General features: G+C 40.1%; 1 protein-coding gene across 3 annotated transcripts in view; it reads right to left on the minus strand.

Moving 5' to 3' along the window:
- lrch2 (leucine-rich repeats and calponin homology (CH) domain containing 2) overlaps positions 1–15,740 on the minus strand; it is a 63,698-nt gene that overhangs the window by 31,878 nt on the left and 16,080 nt on the right. For all 3 annotated transcript variants that reach the window (XM_056746378.1, XM_056746380.1, XM_056746379.1), the window contains 8 exons: positions 15,035–15,140; positions 14,368–14,504; positions 12,614–12,744; positions 12,149–12,236; positions 9,493–9,589; positions 7,295–7,392; positions 5,881–5,945; positions 2,721–2,825 (listed from right to left, as the gene is read on the minus strand). In XM_056746378.1, coding sequence (XP_056602356.1) covers positions 2,721–2,825; positions 5,881–5,945; positions 7,295–7,392; positions 9,493–9,589; positions 12,149–12,236; positions 12,614–12,744; positions 14,368–14,504; positions 15,035–15,140 — 827 coding nt within the window. The remainder of the gene's footprint in view (positions 1–2,720; positions 2,826–5,880; positions 5,946–7,294; positions 7,393–9,492; positions 9,590–12,148; positions 12,237–12,613; positions 12,745–14,367; positions 14,505–15,034; positions 15,141–15,740) is intronic.

The raw sequence follows: 15,740 nt of genomic DNA on the forward strand, positions 1-15,740 counted from the left end.
TATGTTTCAAAAGTGGTAAAAATTTGCAAATGTCAACGTACCAAAACTTTTTACCCACTTCAAGCACTGTAATGATCCTAATACTTTAATAGGGCTGACACTTAAAAAGCAATGATGAACACGAATGAGACTTAAAAAAATACAAATTCATTAGACGCATAAAGACATGTTTTGTGCGTTCTGTTTTTAAACATTTTGAAAAGCCACTACAAAAAGCATTTGATTGATATCTGATGGCTATGCTTGCAAATCAGAATATTTTTAGAATGAATCCTGTATAAAAAAAGGCATTTTAAAATTATGACACACAATGTTAGTCTCATGAGAACTCTATGAAACTCTACCCGAGGACCAGAATCAAGGTGTTCCAACATCTGGCTCTGCTCCACACAATTTTACTTACAGTTACGCCCACCTTACTTGCGTCAACATTTGGGCAGACTTTGTCAAATTATACCACAAACTAATGTCGATTTTTGGATGTATGGCTACACGAGACGTTTCAGGCAGGTCTGGCTGAGCATTTGCTTTTAGAAAGAATGCATATTTTGTTCAGATTTTTGCAATTTTATGTGTATAATACATGCATGGGCAACTTATAACACACCAAGAAAAGAAAAGAAAAACGTTGTGTTGAGAGACAGACTGGGGTTTGATCTTGAGGACCTATCATCTACGAGAGGAATTAAAAACGCCAATGGGCTTGGCGAATGGCAAACGCACGCCAATCTCTGCCCATGAAGACACAACGTCTTGTTCCCTCCATCATGGAATGGAGGTTACAGTCCTAACTGAGACGTTCCCCTTCAGTTGATCTCTCAACGTTGTGTTGAGACCTATCTTTACACCACATGGCGCTGAGCCATATAACGACCTCAAGCAGAGTGACACTGACTAGCCTGGCGGGTCACAAGAGAGCGCTACATCAAGACGAAATCTTCCAGTGGGAACAGTAGTGGTCATACTAAGAAGCCTTTACTGACAGTCATCACGGACAGAGGCGTTCGCCTCTAGTAGTGTGGAGCCGTTCGGAGCCGTAATACTGGGGAAACACTGCTCTCCTCTTGGAGAGTGTGTTACGGAGACCACATCCTACCACTAGGGGAGGTACATGTGGAGACACTAACATGGACTCACCACTGGGGAGAACACATGCGAGAATATGTCAGCCCGAATAGGGGAGACAGAGCCCAGGTGGGAGTGCCACCGGAGGGGAGGTCACAGATTCACCAACAGGGGAATCAGGAGTGAGGGATTCAACATACGGGACTCCCTTGCAGGGGAGTCACTACGTATGAGGCAATAGTCCAAGTATAGGGGTCCACCTGAGTAGGGGCGACTCTACCAATACTGGACTTGGTTTAAACAGACCGCTCTGGCCGGTCTGTTTACCAAAGAAAAGTGGAGGAAGTGTTTACCATGCTCCAAGTGGAGTGGTCTCTCACTGCCAGTGGGCAGGGGCGATCTTGGGATTGGTATGCCAAGGAAATGGCACCCACAATCCAATGTGCCAGCCTCTGTTTGGAGAAAGCCCTCCCCTGGTGCTGTTCTCCAAAACAGACAAAGAGCTGCTCAGAACTTCTAAGGTTCTGTGTTTGGTCCAAGTAGAGGCGCAGTGCGCGTATTGGACACAGCACATTGGAGGTTGGGTCTTCCTCCTCAGAGGGGAGCGCCTGCAGGTCCTGCAGGTCCACCACCTGGTCCCGGAAGGGAGTGGGGGGAACCTTGGGCAGGTAACTAGGCCTGGGTCTCGGGATAACGTGAGAGTAGCCAGGTCCAAATTCTAGGCATCCCTGGGACACGGAAAATGCCTGGAGCGCCATCAAGAGCGCATTCTTCATCGTCAAGCCAAGCCACTCAAGGTCTCCTCGTCCCGTCCAGGGGCCAGGCATGGAGATCCAGAGGCCTGGGTTGGGGTGCCAAACCCTGCCTTTCCCCTGCGACAGAAGGTCCTTCGTCAGGAGAATTGGCCAGGGGGGGCTTATGTCAGAACCATTAGGTCTGAGAGCCAAGTATGGTTGGGCCAGGAAGGGGCAACTAGCAGTACCTGATGACCCTCTTCCCTGAACTTGCACAGGACCATAGTCCGCCTGGTTCCGGCGTCCCACACCGTCCAAGGAACCACACAGTGCTGAAGCGGTCCCATGTGCATCAACCCGAGAGGGATTGCCCCTGCCAAAGATGCCATGTGCCCCACGAGCCTCTGAAAGTGTGTCAGCAGGACCGACTGGAGTCCGACTGATCAGTTTCAGACAGTTCAGCACCGACTGCGCAAGCTCGTTGGTGAGACGTGCTGACATACGGACAGAGACTAGTTTTATACCGAGATAAGAGGAGCGCTGAGCTGGGGAGAGCTTGCTCTTTTCCCAGTTGACCCGTAGGCCCAGACCGTCTAGGTGCTGGAGCATGAGGTCCCTGTGCGTACACAACACATCGGAGATGATAGGTTCTTAAGATCAAACCCCAGTCTGTCTCTCAACAAAACGTTGAGAGACTGACTGAAGGGGAACACAGCATATGACCCCTTTAATATTTAGAACAGCGGAGTCATTTGAGGTATTAGAATGAGACCCAAGACAGAAAGATCTAAAGTATAAAACAGAGGGATGCTAATGGAAATGTGTGGCATGTTGATCTGAATTTCCATGCACACACATTGTGCACATGTTTAATGGACGGCAGCTCACGTGATCAGACGTGCACTCCAACGTGCATATTACCTGTTCTGCTGCTCCTGCTGTAGCAGCTGAACTGCGATCTTCCTCAGGTCCAACACCTCCTTCAGGTCATCCTCATCTTCCTCAGCTAGCTGCTCCTTCTCTGAGCTGAAGCAGGAAAGAGATACAAAAGACATAAAATGAGATGGATGCTGATTATATTTACAAAGACTATTGTACGATTTGGCCACAAAGATGGCTGTTTTTGAAAACATTGGTGTTGTGGTTGTCTTAAGGGGTAGGGGTCACAATGTTTTATTTGACTGAGTGAAACAATTTGAAGCCAATTTGATCATCTATAAAGACTCTTTACCGTATTTTATCTTTACCATACCTCTAGAGTGGGATTAACTTAAATAATGTGCAAAATCATGAAATGTCAATGTCTTGAAATATAGCCTTTAAGATTTCGAGGCGATTTCGTCTGTAGAAGAATTGTTTCTCTTTATGTCCTCATTATAAATCCTAACAAAACCGGAATGAAGAGAAAATCGTCTTTTACAATTATGTCTTTAAATAATTGTGATGAAGAACAACACTAATTAATGATGTGATTTTAATGAGGTGTTTATGATCAATCGAATGCTTTAAACATTTAAATGCTGCAGAGAACTTCTTTGGCTTTAATATAATTATAATAATATGAATTATTAACAATTATAACGATTATTAATTAGTTAATCCCATGTGTGGCCATATGTGATTTCGTCAAGGAGATTAAGGATGTGATCATTTTTTTTTCTTTTCTATGGCATTTTATAGCAGTTGGTGCCGGAAACGGTATACGTCCTTTATGTTCCATGACGTCAGACTTAACAAGTGAATTGGATGCCAGGCTTATCAATATAATAATCAGTATTCATGAGGTGCTTTGCAATGGCTATTTCTGGGTAAAAATGGGCGTGTACAGGGCCGGATAAGAAAGCTGATTCACGTACGCACACTTGCAGGTGATCTATGATTTATAAAGCGAATATAACTTACAGGTGTGCGTACACACGGTTTTATATGTCTGAATATTTTTTGCCGTACGCTATTGAGGGCTTTCGGGTGCACGTAAACTTTTAATGAGGATCCTACACACAGTTTTATAAAGGAGACCTGTACTCTGTGGTCAAAAGTTTAAAAGGGAAAGTTTATGTAAAAATAAACATTTTGCTATCAATCATGCACCTACATGTTATAACAAACCCAAATGCTAGTTCCCGTAAAATACTGACGATTGTTTTTATAGTATTTGTCTATTAACTTCAATTGACCATGTGTTTACAGTCTTCGATTTAACATGAACAAACTAAGTTGTTGGGCCTACGTATTTCTAAAACCCCGGATATGACACTGATACCATTCATTTTTTGACTCCACCCATTTTTCCCATCAAAAACACAAAGACTGCAGAAACACATTTGAGGAAACAACTTCCGAAGACTATGGTGACAATGGCCAACAAACAAAAAAGACCCAACACAAAGAACACAACGGATGTTTGACGGAATCAACTAGATGACTAATGCTTTTTTTTTTTATCTACTGTAGATACCGGAATTCGTGAAATTACAGATAACAGCTCATCGTCAGACTTTTTCAAATTCTCTGGAAAATTATGAAACACAATGTTAATCTTATGAGAACTCTACGAAACTCTACCTGAGGACCAGAATCAAGGTGCCCCCATCCTCTGGCTCTGCTCCACCCTTTTTAGTTTATTCATACTTGAATGCAGGTAGGATTGTTTTTATCATTTAGACTAATCTGTACCACATCTAGATGTATCAAATTACAAATGAAATTGGAATATTTGTTTTGTGCGATTCTTCAGAAGTGGGGGAATTTTCTGACACCTGGATGCCATTGAATAATATCCTCTTGTCTGCTTCTCTGGAATATCAAATTAAACAGAAACCTAATGAGACGTAATATCAAAAGACAACAAATAAACAATAAGCAAATGTAATGGAAATGTTCCTCAACAGACAGGTAATATAAAAAGACAACAAATAAACAATAAGCAAATGTAATGGAAATGTTCTTTAACCGACGACAATGATTTTCATTTTCTGGAAACTGAACAGACCTGTTGTTTTTTGGCATAGCCACACTTTCCTGGAAAGTATTTAGTGAATACTCTGAACGCCAACATTACGCACTGTGTGAAGCGTGTGAAAATCCCCTTGAGTATTGACTACAACAGTCTAGCGGCAAAATGTCCAATAGTTCCATTAATTACACCCAATAATTCACTGATGTAATACATGTATAAAATATATCATGTCATTGTGCAGTGAGTAATCTGAAATGCAAGGTTTATGGTTTGTGAACATGTTAGGGCGTATGTACGTCAAGGAGAATCGGCTTCACCTCTTCCAAGAAATCAAGCTAAAATAATAATACAGAAAAGTGTGACTTGTTAAACATGCATGGTTGCACACACATGCAAATCTTGTGCATTCAGAGAAATAAGTGTTCAAAATGTCATGGAAATTGCTGACAGATGAGATAAAGCTTTGTAGACAAAAAGCATTTTGTTTAATGACGCTTTCTATGCTAAAAGCTTCTGTCGACAGTTGGCAAAGCTATTCCAGCAACTTTATAAGTCTGTATAAATTATTGCATATATTTTTTAATGTGACAACGATATCATATATGTGTTAACACAGTGCTATGAAAAATGTGTCAATATTTTATATTTTGATAAATTCTAAATGTTCCAAAAGTGTAATCAGACTGCTTACGAAAACAGAAAGCAGAGAATAATTCTTTCATGGGTACTGCGTTTAAGGTTGTCTGGTGGTTTCAGACTACCATGTCGGACAAAGACTTCCAAATGCAACACAAAACTGTATGTGGGATGAAGGGTGGGCAACCTGCCTATTTCATTTTTGCGACTGATCTTGTTTACAGTATGTCCACTTTTAAGCGAATCTTAGAGAGGCAAAGCATTTTACCTCACGCCAGGTAAAAACGCTAATAAAGGCTTATTGAGTAAAAATAAAGCTTTAAACACAAATCTCTTTATCCCATTAAGCTGGCCAGTATGATAAAATGTGAATACACTGACGTCAATTCCATAGATAGGACCTCTGAGTGAGTTGCTTCAAATGGGATTTGGTTTTATAAAAAAGAATCCTAGCATCATTTCTCCTAATGAATGAAAAACACTTACCCAGACTCCTCTTTCAAGTTTTCTTTGTCTTTGCTTTGGTGTGTTTTGAGAACTCTTTCAAGCTCCTGAAGATGACAAAGAAAAGCATATATGAGTCTATGCAGCTCTACAGTCTATAGCCCTATTTAGATGGGACTGGTTTCCTGAGGAGATAAAATACATTCATGCTTCCCAGATGTTTCACTTCCATGAATTTGGAAAGTGGGATGACAGATCTGTTTCACAGAAGTAAAATAATATGCAGGTCTTTAAAGTTTTATCTAAACTGAACTACAGTGGAATTTTTAGTATAGGTATTAACAGTACCATCATGTACTGTCAAGTACAATCAAGTGGACTGACTGCATCTTAAAACTCACATCCCCAGTCCATGCATGTTCACATCAAATGCTAGACACTGGTATCCCAATACATGCAAAACGATGTTATTTCTACTTAATATAAAGGTGTGTGCTGAAGTGTATCATCTATTGGTCTTTGTTTATTATTGTGTGTAATCTATAGGTCTGTATGCATTATGGTGTGTAATCTATAGGGCTGTCAGTATTTTAGTGTGTAAATTATAGATATGTCTGTATTTTGGCAAGTAATTTAAAGATCTGTCTGAATTATTGTGTGTAATCTATAGCTCTATCTATATTTTAGTGAGTAATCTATAGGTCTTTCTGTATTACAGTATGTAATCTATGGGTCTGTCTGTATTATTGTGGGTAATCTATAGGTCTGTGTATATTATGGTGTGTAGCCTATATATCTGTATCTTTTATAGTGTGTTATCTATAGGTATGTCTGTGTTATTTTCATGATCAGTTCTATGTTCCCGTTATTTGGGGCTTTATGTTATTTCCTGTTGCGTGCCATGTTTGTAGTACTTTGAAGTTTTTCTTGTTAATTAGTTTCCCAAGTGTTTCTTATTGTCTTTGGTACCCCAGTGTATTCAAACCCTAGTGTTTCCTTTGTCTGGTGTCGATCTTTGTTTTTATGCTTTGTTCAGTCGTTGGATTACTTTGGTTTGTTTTTGTCTTTTATTATTTCATTAAAAGTTAAACTGCATGTGGAATCTAGTCTCTGCCTGGTTACTCTACGTTACAATTATAGTGTGTAATCTATAGGTCCGTCCATGGGTGTAACTTTGGTTTGAGAAGTGTGGGGGACACAATATGGGGGATAATGTTCTTAATTTGAATCCTATCACATATGACTAGGTCTATTAGAACTGAGCCAATTGTAGGTCTGTGTGTATAACAGTGTGTAATCTAATGATCTGTCTGTATTAGATTCTGTTATAGGTGTGTATTAAATAGTGTTATCTATAGATATATCTGTATTATAGAGTGTAGATCTGTCTGTATTTTAGTGTGTGATTTGTAGGTCAGTCTGTATTATAGTCAAGAACATCTTTGTAGTCGTATACCTTTATACATGACACATAGGGTGTACTGCTCTGGGTATCTCCCTCAGACAGAGCCTCTTCTTCTGGATTTGGGTCAATAAAGTCGTATGGATCCAGGTCTGCACATATTTCAGATAACAACAGAAACCTTGTTATTGCGAAACACACACATCACTTTGTTATGTGTTATGTCTCCTACCTTTCTAATAAATACAGAGAACAACAAAGCCTTGCCTATTATTATCTCGAGGGTATCACATATCTAAAGCTGTATTCCATTACTGTAATCAAATGTCTCAAATACAAGAAGAAAGACTTTTAAAAGACTGGCATTGTGGGTAAAGGCATTATCTGCAGTTTTTTTTTTTAATAATAGAAAGAGAAGAAAAACAATCCAGTGTCCCACACTGTAGGTGGAATAGGTTTTCCCCCGATTGCCACCTTGCTGTGGTTGAGAACCTTGTGTGTTCCAATGAGCCTGAGAGCAATGCCGTAGGGAGCTTTAGCTACTGGTTGGGTCACTCATGGCCGTAAGGTCCAGCGGGAGGTTCCAGACAAAGCGTGATCCAAAAACCTCATGGCGGATGTGGCAGAGTGTGACAATAGATAATGTCACAACGACACTGAAGCGGATGAAGGCTGCAACCGAGGGTGATCTCCAGTCGTTGTGGGTTTCCATACCAGGGCCCCCTCTGCCAAGGACCGTGTGCTGGCTGCAGGCGCATCAGTCTCCCCACGTTAAAAGATATTACGCAAAGGCGTCCTCCCAAAAGGGAACTCTATCCAAAGTCCACAAGGAGGACAAGATAATCTTACTTGGGGATTTCAATGCCAGAGTGGGACGAAACCACCATTTATGGAGAGGCACGCTAGAGAAAGAAGGGGTTGGAAACACAAACTCCAATGGCTGACAAAGTGCTCAGAACACAACCTGGTCATCACCTACACACTCTTTCGCCAAAAGAACACATTGAAAACATCATGGATGCATACTCGCTCTAAACTCTGGCACCTCATCGACTACATCATCATCCGCAACAAAGACGTGATGTACTGAATACCAGAGCAATGACCAGTGCAGACGAATGCTGGACTGACCACCACCTCATTCGCTCCATCATGTCTAACCACCTGATGCGGAAAAGAAGGATCCAGAAAAGAAAGAGCCCACCAAAACTTTACATCGAGCGTCTGGTTGAGCTCACCTACCAACAACAGCTCCAGTCGGCCCTTAGTGCAGACCTGCCTAAACAGTCTCCAACTGATGCTGGAAAACAATGGGGCAGGCTCTCTTCTGTCCTCATTAACTGCACCAAAAGTATCCTTGGTCACAAAAAGCAGAAACATCAAGACTGGTATGATGAAAACGACACCGAAATTAAACAGCTTCTAGCTGCAAAATTTTATCACCTGGCAAAATAACATCAATTGCAAGGTTAAAAGAGCAGCTCATGCCAAAGCGAAGGCAGCCATCCAACTGAACATTAGGAAATATAAGAGCCAGTGGTGGACAAAGGGCTCTGGAGATCCAGCAGCTTGCTGACTGTGGAGACAGGAGAGGATTCTTTGATTCCACAAGAGCAGTATATGGCCCTAGCTATCATTGCCTAACCCCACTTCGCTCTAAAGATGGGCTCACGCTGATGAAGGATAAGGAAGCAATTGCAAACAGGTGGAAAGAGCATTATGATGATCTTCTGAACAGGGACACCACTCCTGAGATGGAGGCCATCGAAAAACTACCTCAACAGCCTATAAATGATAGCATGGGGGAACCAACCAGCCTGAAAGAGGTGCAGGATGCTATTAGGAAGAAGAAAAACAACAAGGCTGCTGGCCCGGACGGCATTCCAGCAGGATTCCTGAAGGAAGGTGGCCCTGATCTCCTTTAACACATCCATGCCCTGCTTTACAAAATATGGGAACAAGAGAAAATCCCTGCACAACTTAAGAATGCCCTGGTTGTCTTCATCTTTAAGGAGTCAAGGCGGACTGCGGGAACGACCGTGGCATTTCTCTCCTGTCCACCACAGGGAAAACCCTGGCTCGGATTTTGGCCAACAGACTCACCCCTCTATCAGAATGCATCCTTCCTAAGTCCCGGAGTGGTTTTCGCCCAAACAAGAGGCACTACAGATATAATATTCATTGCTAAATGTCACATATTGCAAAGTATTCTGGGCAGCTTGCCTAGCAACACCGTGAAAGCACATACACACCTTTGTTTGTGTCCAGCTTTGTGAGAAGAATGTGTGCGTCTAGCCGCGCTGTCTCAGACACCTGAGAGTGCAGACTAACAGTATCATCATCAGATGGCTGGAGAAACAAGCAGAGGAAGAATGAAGGGTGTGTTCTTTTTTTGCAAAGAAAGCCCTAGGGCTCCTGTGTAAAAATGTTGACATGACATGATAAAGTTCATCAATCAATCACTTTAGTCAGATATCTTCACTCTTAATGACAAAAAATGTGTTTGTTGTGTCATATCTTGGGCCTGTCTGGTAAAAAATGTACATGATCTCTTGGGGGTTTAATATATCCTTTGAGCATAGTAAACAGACATGGGTTGACCAAATGAGATAATTGAGTCTATTGTATGATAAAGGGAAAGCTCACCCAAAAATAAAAAGTCTGTCATCTTTTACTCGCCCTTGAGTTGTTCCAAATCTGTATACGTTTCTTTGTTCTGCTGAACACAGAGAAATATATTTGGAAGAATGCTTGTAACCAAACCATTCCTGGCCACCATTGACCACCATAGTAGGACAAATTTTAAACAACTTAAGGGTGATTAAATGAAGACATAATTTTCATTTTTGGGTGAACTGTTCCTTTAACACTAGGATGAACGATAAGGTTTTACTCATATTGATCTAAGGATCAATTATACTGATTTAAAATTAATGCTGCACAAGCAGACTTGCAAATACACACAAGTAGACTTGCAGAACTGTGCTGTAAAGTATCATTTTGTATGAAAAGAGTATGAAAAGTGTAAGTGAGAAAGATTAACCTGCAGAAACCTGCAGGTACCTGGACAGACGTCAAATTCCTGTCAAAACACATCTTCATGTTTGATACCAAATTAATGCTACTTTAATGGTGTATTTTAGGCATGGGTGACAGGGTGAAAGATTTCTTCCACAGAACTAAAATCATGTAGTCTTCAAGTTTCACTGTCAAACTGCACCCTGTGGCAATATAGGTTAATCAACATAGAAAAACAGAACTGCTATTTGGGCTCTTACTGTAGCTTTCTTTGTGCATGCACTTTAAAAGGTCAGCCTCTATCTAAAAGTCACCTTGAACAGTCTCTTGTACTCCTTTCCAAAGAAAAATCCTTCATGTCAAGCCTACAATAAAAAGCAATCAACATATATTGGCTTATATGGCATGCTATTACTGGAGACACTTGCTATTAGTTTCCATCTTTACGAATCCATGAATATCTTTCTTTGGGTTCAAGAGAAGAAGGACATTTATACTGGTTTGGAACAACTTGTGGGTGAGTAAATTATGAGTGAACGTTAGGCTATATATGAAAGAGTCATATGATACGAATTTGTGATTTCCTGTATTTGTGTTTCAAGTTGATCATGCATATGTTAGACACGTAAAATTGCAAAAATTAAAGTCTCAAACCAAATAAGATGTTTTATTTAAAAGTGGAGGCTCATCGAAACCTGCCTAAAACGCCTCGTTTAAACACCCCCCCACATTTCTACGTCAGTTTGTGAGAAGCATTGTGGAACAGAACCCGCTAAAGTGTTGTTGTTGCTGCCACCATGACGTGGAGACGCTGTGTGTTTCATTACAAATGAAAAACTACATAGTTGGGTCTTTCAAACAAGGACATATTCAGAAATCGGTGGATAAGTTTTACTTACAACACAGTTCCAAAAGAGTACAATTCCAAAATCTGCGTGTTTGCAGCACATTAACACCTGGTTGTCCACGAAGGCTGTTTCTCAAAATTGGGGCAAATCCAACTTTGTTAGGACAGTCTACCGCTTCTCACTCACACCCTTTGAGTACGTTTTCATTATTAAAGAACTTGCAACTGACTTGAAGTAACCTTTTTGTCGGTCCTACTATCACAAATGCAGAAATTGTTTTATATTTACGAGGCTGAATCCATCGGGAGCTGGATACAGCCTCATATCATCTGGCTGTTCTCTCCTGCAGAGTGATGCTACATGAATAAAGTCAATATAAGTCATTATATTTAGTAACTATGTCCCCGCTGGATGCAACAAATGCCTTGCAATAATATGTTTTAGTGACTTTGTTTTTCCACATTTTGTTATGTTACAGAATTATTCCAAAATGGATTAAATTCCTTATTTTCCTCAAAATTCTACAAACAATACCCTGATCTGTTTCGCCTCCATTTCTGCTTTCAGAAATGGACCCCCCTCTACTGCCGCCACGTGCGTATTTCTTATAGATGAGTGCAAATTAGCGTCTGCCTGATGAAAAATGCATTTAAAACACATCACATTTTTTATTACCTGACCCGCTGATCATCTGCAGCGCCCACGGATGTAACCACCATCCGTGCATCACTACTGTGCAGCCCTACAAAAAACTGCCCTAATGGAAAGGGCTGCTGTCAACGCAGAAACTTAAATAGGTAATCCCTGTTTCTTTAATTCCTGAATTAACCCCAAAATATTTTGTTGTGTGTAATTTGAGCTAAACAAGCATGTTGTTTGAAGCACATTGCTGATTTGAAATCTGGCATTGAAACAAACCATGGCAAGATTGGTCGCCCATAGAAATTGTACGGTGATAAACTCCAGCCTGAGACCTTACTCAGAGCGTCCATTGTATGAACATGCTGGGAAAAAGGTAGTATAAGTATTTGTGTGTGAATACCTCTGTAGTCGAAAGCCTTTTGTCACCATTGTCGCTGCCAATACCGGAGTCAGGACCGTGATTTTTGCTGGGATAGAAATCTTCCATACTAGACGAACACATATTCATGTACAAAGAGATACAAGCACACAAAACATCCTTATCCATCACAACACATCATCAGTGAAGCAAGTTGGATGCAAAATAAATGCAGTGTTATTAGCTGTTATAAGAGACGAATAGAGGAATTACTCTATAATACATATATAATATAATAGAGGAAAAATTATCCAAATGAGAAAATGAGTGTGGTGACCTACAAAATTTGGGCAGGGGAGGCAAAATTTTGGGGGGGAGTTCAATTACAGTTGAAATTCAGTCAGTCAAGATGTTTATGGGTCTATGAGACTGCTATAATATGCTAGCTGGTGTAATACAAACATGCTCACAAGATGACATAATCATGACAGTGATGAACGTGACTACCTGTCTGTCAGCTGCTGAGGTAAACAACGTTTTCCCAGTGAGGGCAGGTCAAGTGTGTCTGGTTTCTTATCAGGGCGACACGCCTGCAGGTTTAAATACTTAAAGATGTGAATCTTTCCTTTTAGACAGATCTGAAATCAAAGTGAAAACTGAATGAAATAATGATGGATCAACAACATTGACATAACAAACTATATATTCATTTTATGATGGAATGTAATGTCGTAAATCATGTAAATTCATCCCTCTAATGTTGCCAAATTACAATGTCCGTGATTATTGTACTAAATACCTCACTAATACGTCACTGTGACGCCGTCCTTAAAGTAAAATAATAATTTGAAAATAGCACCCCACCTGTCTACACTTAAATGAAGTGTGTGTTTTCGGTCTGGGAGTGTTGCCAAAGTAAATTTCCAGAGAAAAGGTGCAACAAAAACCCACAGAACATTCCAAGCAATAATTAAAAGCCACTATTTTACTTTATACTTGGAACAGAGAGAAAATTGGCATCCTATAAACTTGTATAGAAGAGCCACAATAAGATAAAACAAAATATGGATTTTTAGTTATCAGATTCAGAATTGTGGACGGTCTTAGCTCACACATCCCTGCATCTCACATGAGGAGGACGGAATAGACCGAACAACACAGAAGAGGTTTTGGTCTTATAAAATGATATGACTGACATGTTGTAACACTGAACATGCAGGACTGTCACAACAATTATATCTCAAAATTGTTAGCTCCAAATTGCAATGGTTTTCGTTGCATATTCCTCCCAAAATTTAATCTATGCAACCTTAATATATATTTGATGGAATATTACGAGTAAAGTATTTATAAGATTGATATTAAATTGGAGGATAAGATGCATCAAATTGTGACCTGAATAATGATCAAACTGAATTTTGAGTCACGTGAAGATTCAAGTCTCCACAATAAATGGTGAGGATGACGTAGTTTCACAGTTCATTAATGGTTGATACATTTTGATAAGCATAATGTTACATTCTGTCCTGAAGTCTTTTTATCAGCTTAATTGTGAATGAATCAAGCTGCTTAAATACTAATATGCAGATTTAACTTTAAAAGCGTATTTATAAAATGAGTCTAGCCACCATTCATTCAATTTGTTTATACATAACTATTTTCCTTCGTTAAAAGCTGTCAATAAATCTTTTTTACAGGTTATGAGGACGTATTTCCACAACAACACTTTGTAAATTTGGGATCCTTAAATAATACATACATTATTGTTTTAATTTAGTGGTATGACACTAAAAACGACTGGTCGTAGGTCAGTAAGGAATCAGTAAGGAAACACTGCCATCTGTTGCTCAAAGAGTGCAACCGTTCGGCTGCTGGCTTTGTGTGGAAATTTTAGGTGGCAAAAATACGACAATGTAACACAATTTTCATAAAATAAATGACTTTGAGGCTCTATTTATATGATTTTGGTGAAACCCTTGCCTCAAGCCCCTCCAACCCTGGTGAGTACATAACCTGATGGGAGGGCAGGGCTCTTTTTCAAGTTTCAAGTGAAACACAGAGAAGGCCACTACTGATCCGGGCAAACGGAAACTGACAAAGTTGACTTCCTATGCAGCACTCACAATATAGCGAATGGTATAGTTAACATGGTCAGCCACTAGATGGCACAAACACCCAAACATTAAAGACAGAAAGTATAAGCACTTGAGCATCTCTTCAGTTCTGTGCAGGTACACAGCAAAAAATGAGTTTGGACATACCTGTGCTGGTGGAGATTGCATGGGATTGTTGTCAAGAATGATGTGCTGTAACTGTTTGAGTTTGCAGTAAGACAGAGGGATTTCAGTGATTTTATTACAAGAGAAATCCAACCTGATCAATGGCAGATCAGACAACTCTGTGGGAGAGAGAAAAAACAAAGAGTAGACAAAATAATATATAATACAAGAATGATTATTCTCCTTAATGCAGCGTGAAGATACTGTATATGTGTATGAGCTACTTTAGTTGTTCTATTAAAGTGTATTTAATTTAGCGGCATGACCTGGTTGCGAATTGCAACCAACAGCTCCCTTCCCCCTCCTTTCTGAAGCACTACGGTGGCTGACACAGAACTAAGATGTTGTCACGTTTTTGCTTCTTTGTCGAAGGAGATAACGTATTTACGAAAAAGCTCTGTAAAGCAGTGTGTCCCTTTAGGGCTACTGTAGAAACAAACATGGTGAATTGGTGTAGATAGAAATAGCTCATTCTAAGGTATAAAAACATAACACTGTATTCTGTAAGATCGTTATACACCTCTGAACACATAGTTATGTTGCATATTATACTCTGGCAATAGATCCCCCAAACAAATAACATATTGGACCTTTAAATGATCATGTGATTGATGCTTTGGTTGATGCGTGTCTGTGTTTGCATGTGTACCATCTGGTAGCACTTGAAGGCAGTTCCTCCGTATGTTGAGTTCTCGTAAACCGTTAAGTTTCCCTATCTGAGCTGGAAGCACTTGGATCTCATTACAGCTAATGTCCTGCACAGGAAACACAAACACAAAGATTAACAAAACACTTTTATTTGTTTACACTGGACTATAGATGACTCTTTGCTGGTCTCTGACCAGCATAATGACATCATATGAATCTTAAGCTATACCCAAATGTTATCTATTTCAATAAACACTGCCCGTCCAAAAACAAAGTCAACACCAGGATTTAACTAAGCAAATAGGTAACAGCCTTCCATTGGATTGGAGGTCTAGGTTCAGCAACGTTATGTGCCCAAAGAATGAGGTCAGCTGACTACCTGAATGACCAGATTATTCCATTAAATGTCTCATGAATTAAGACATCAATTTTAACCTGATCTTTTGTTATATAAGAGGGAATCTTATTCAAGCTAACATCCTGTGAGTGTCAGATCTGAAAACGCTCATTGTTACAGAAATTACAACTGTTATTGACACTACGCCCAGCGAACACCAGGTCCTGGAATGAACCTATCTACTACTAGCATAGGTATGTTGAACACCGCCTCCACAGAAGAATATCTACGACCTCCTGCTCTAGCCCCGCCCACTGATCCTTGCATGACAGTCCCGAAGTAACAAGTTGTGAGGAACCAGATAGAACGA

Source organism: Triplophysa dalaica, chromosome 4 (genome assembly GCF_015846415.1).
Source record: "Triplophysa dalaica isolate WHDGS20190420 chromosome 4, ASM1584641v1, whole genome shotgun sequence".
In the NCBI taxonomy this organism is placed as follows: Eukaryota; Metazoa; Chordata; class Actinopteri; order Cypriniformes; family Nemacheilidae; genus Triplophysa; species Triplophysa dalaica.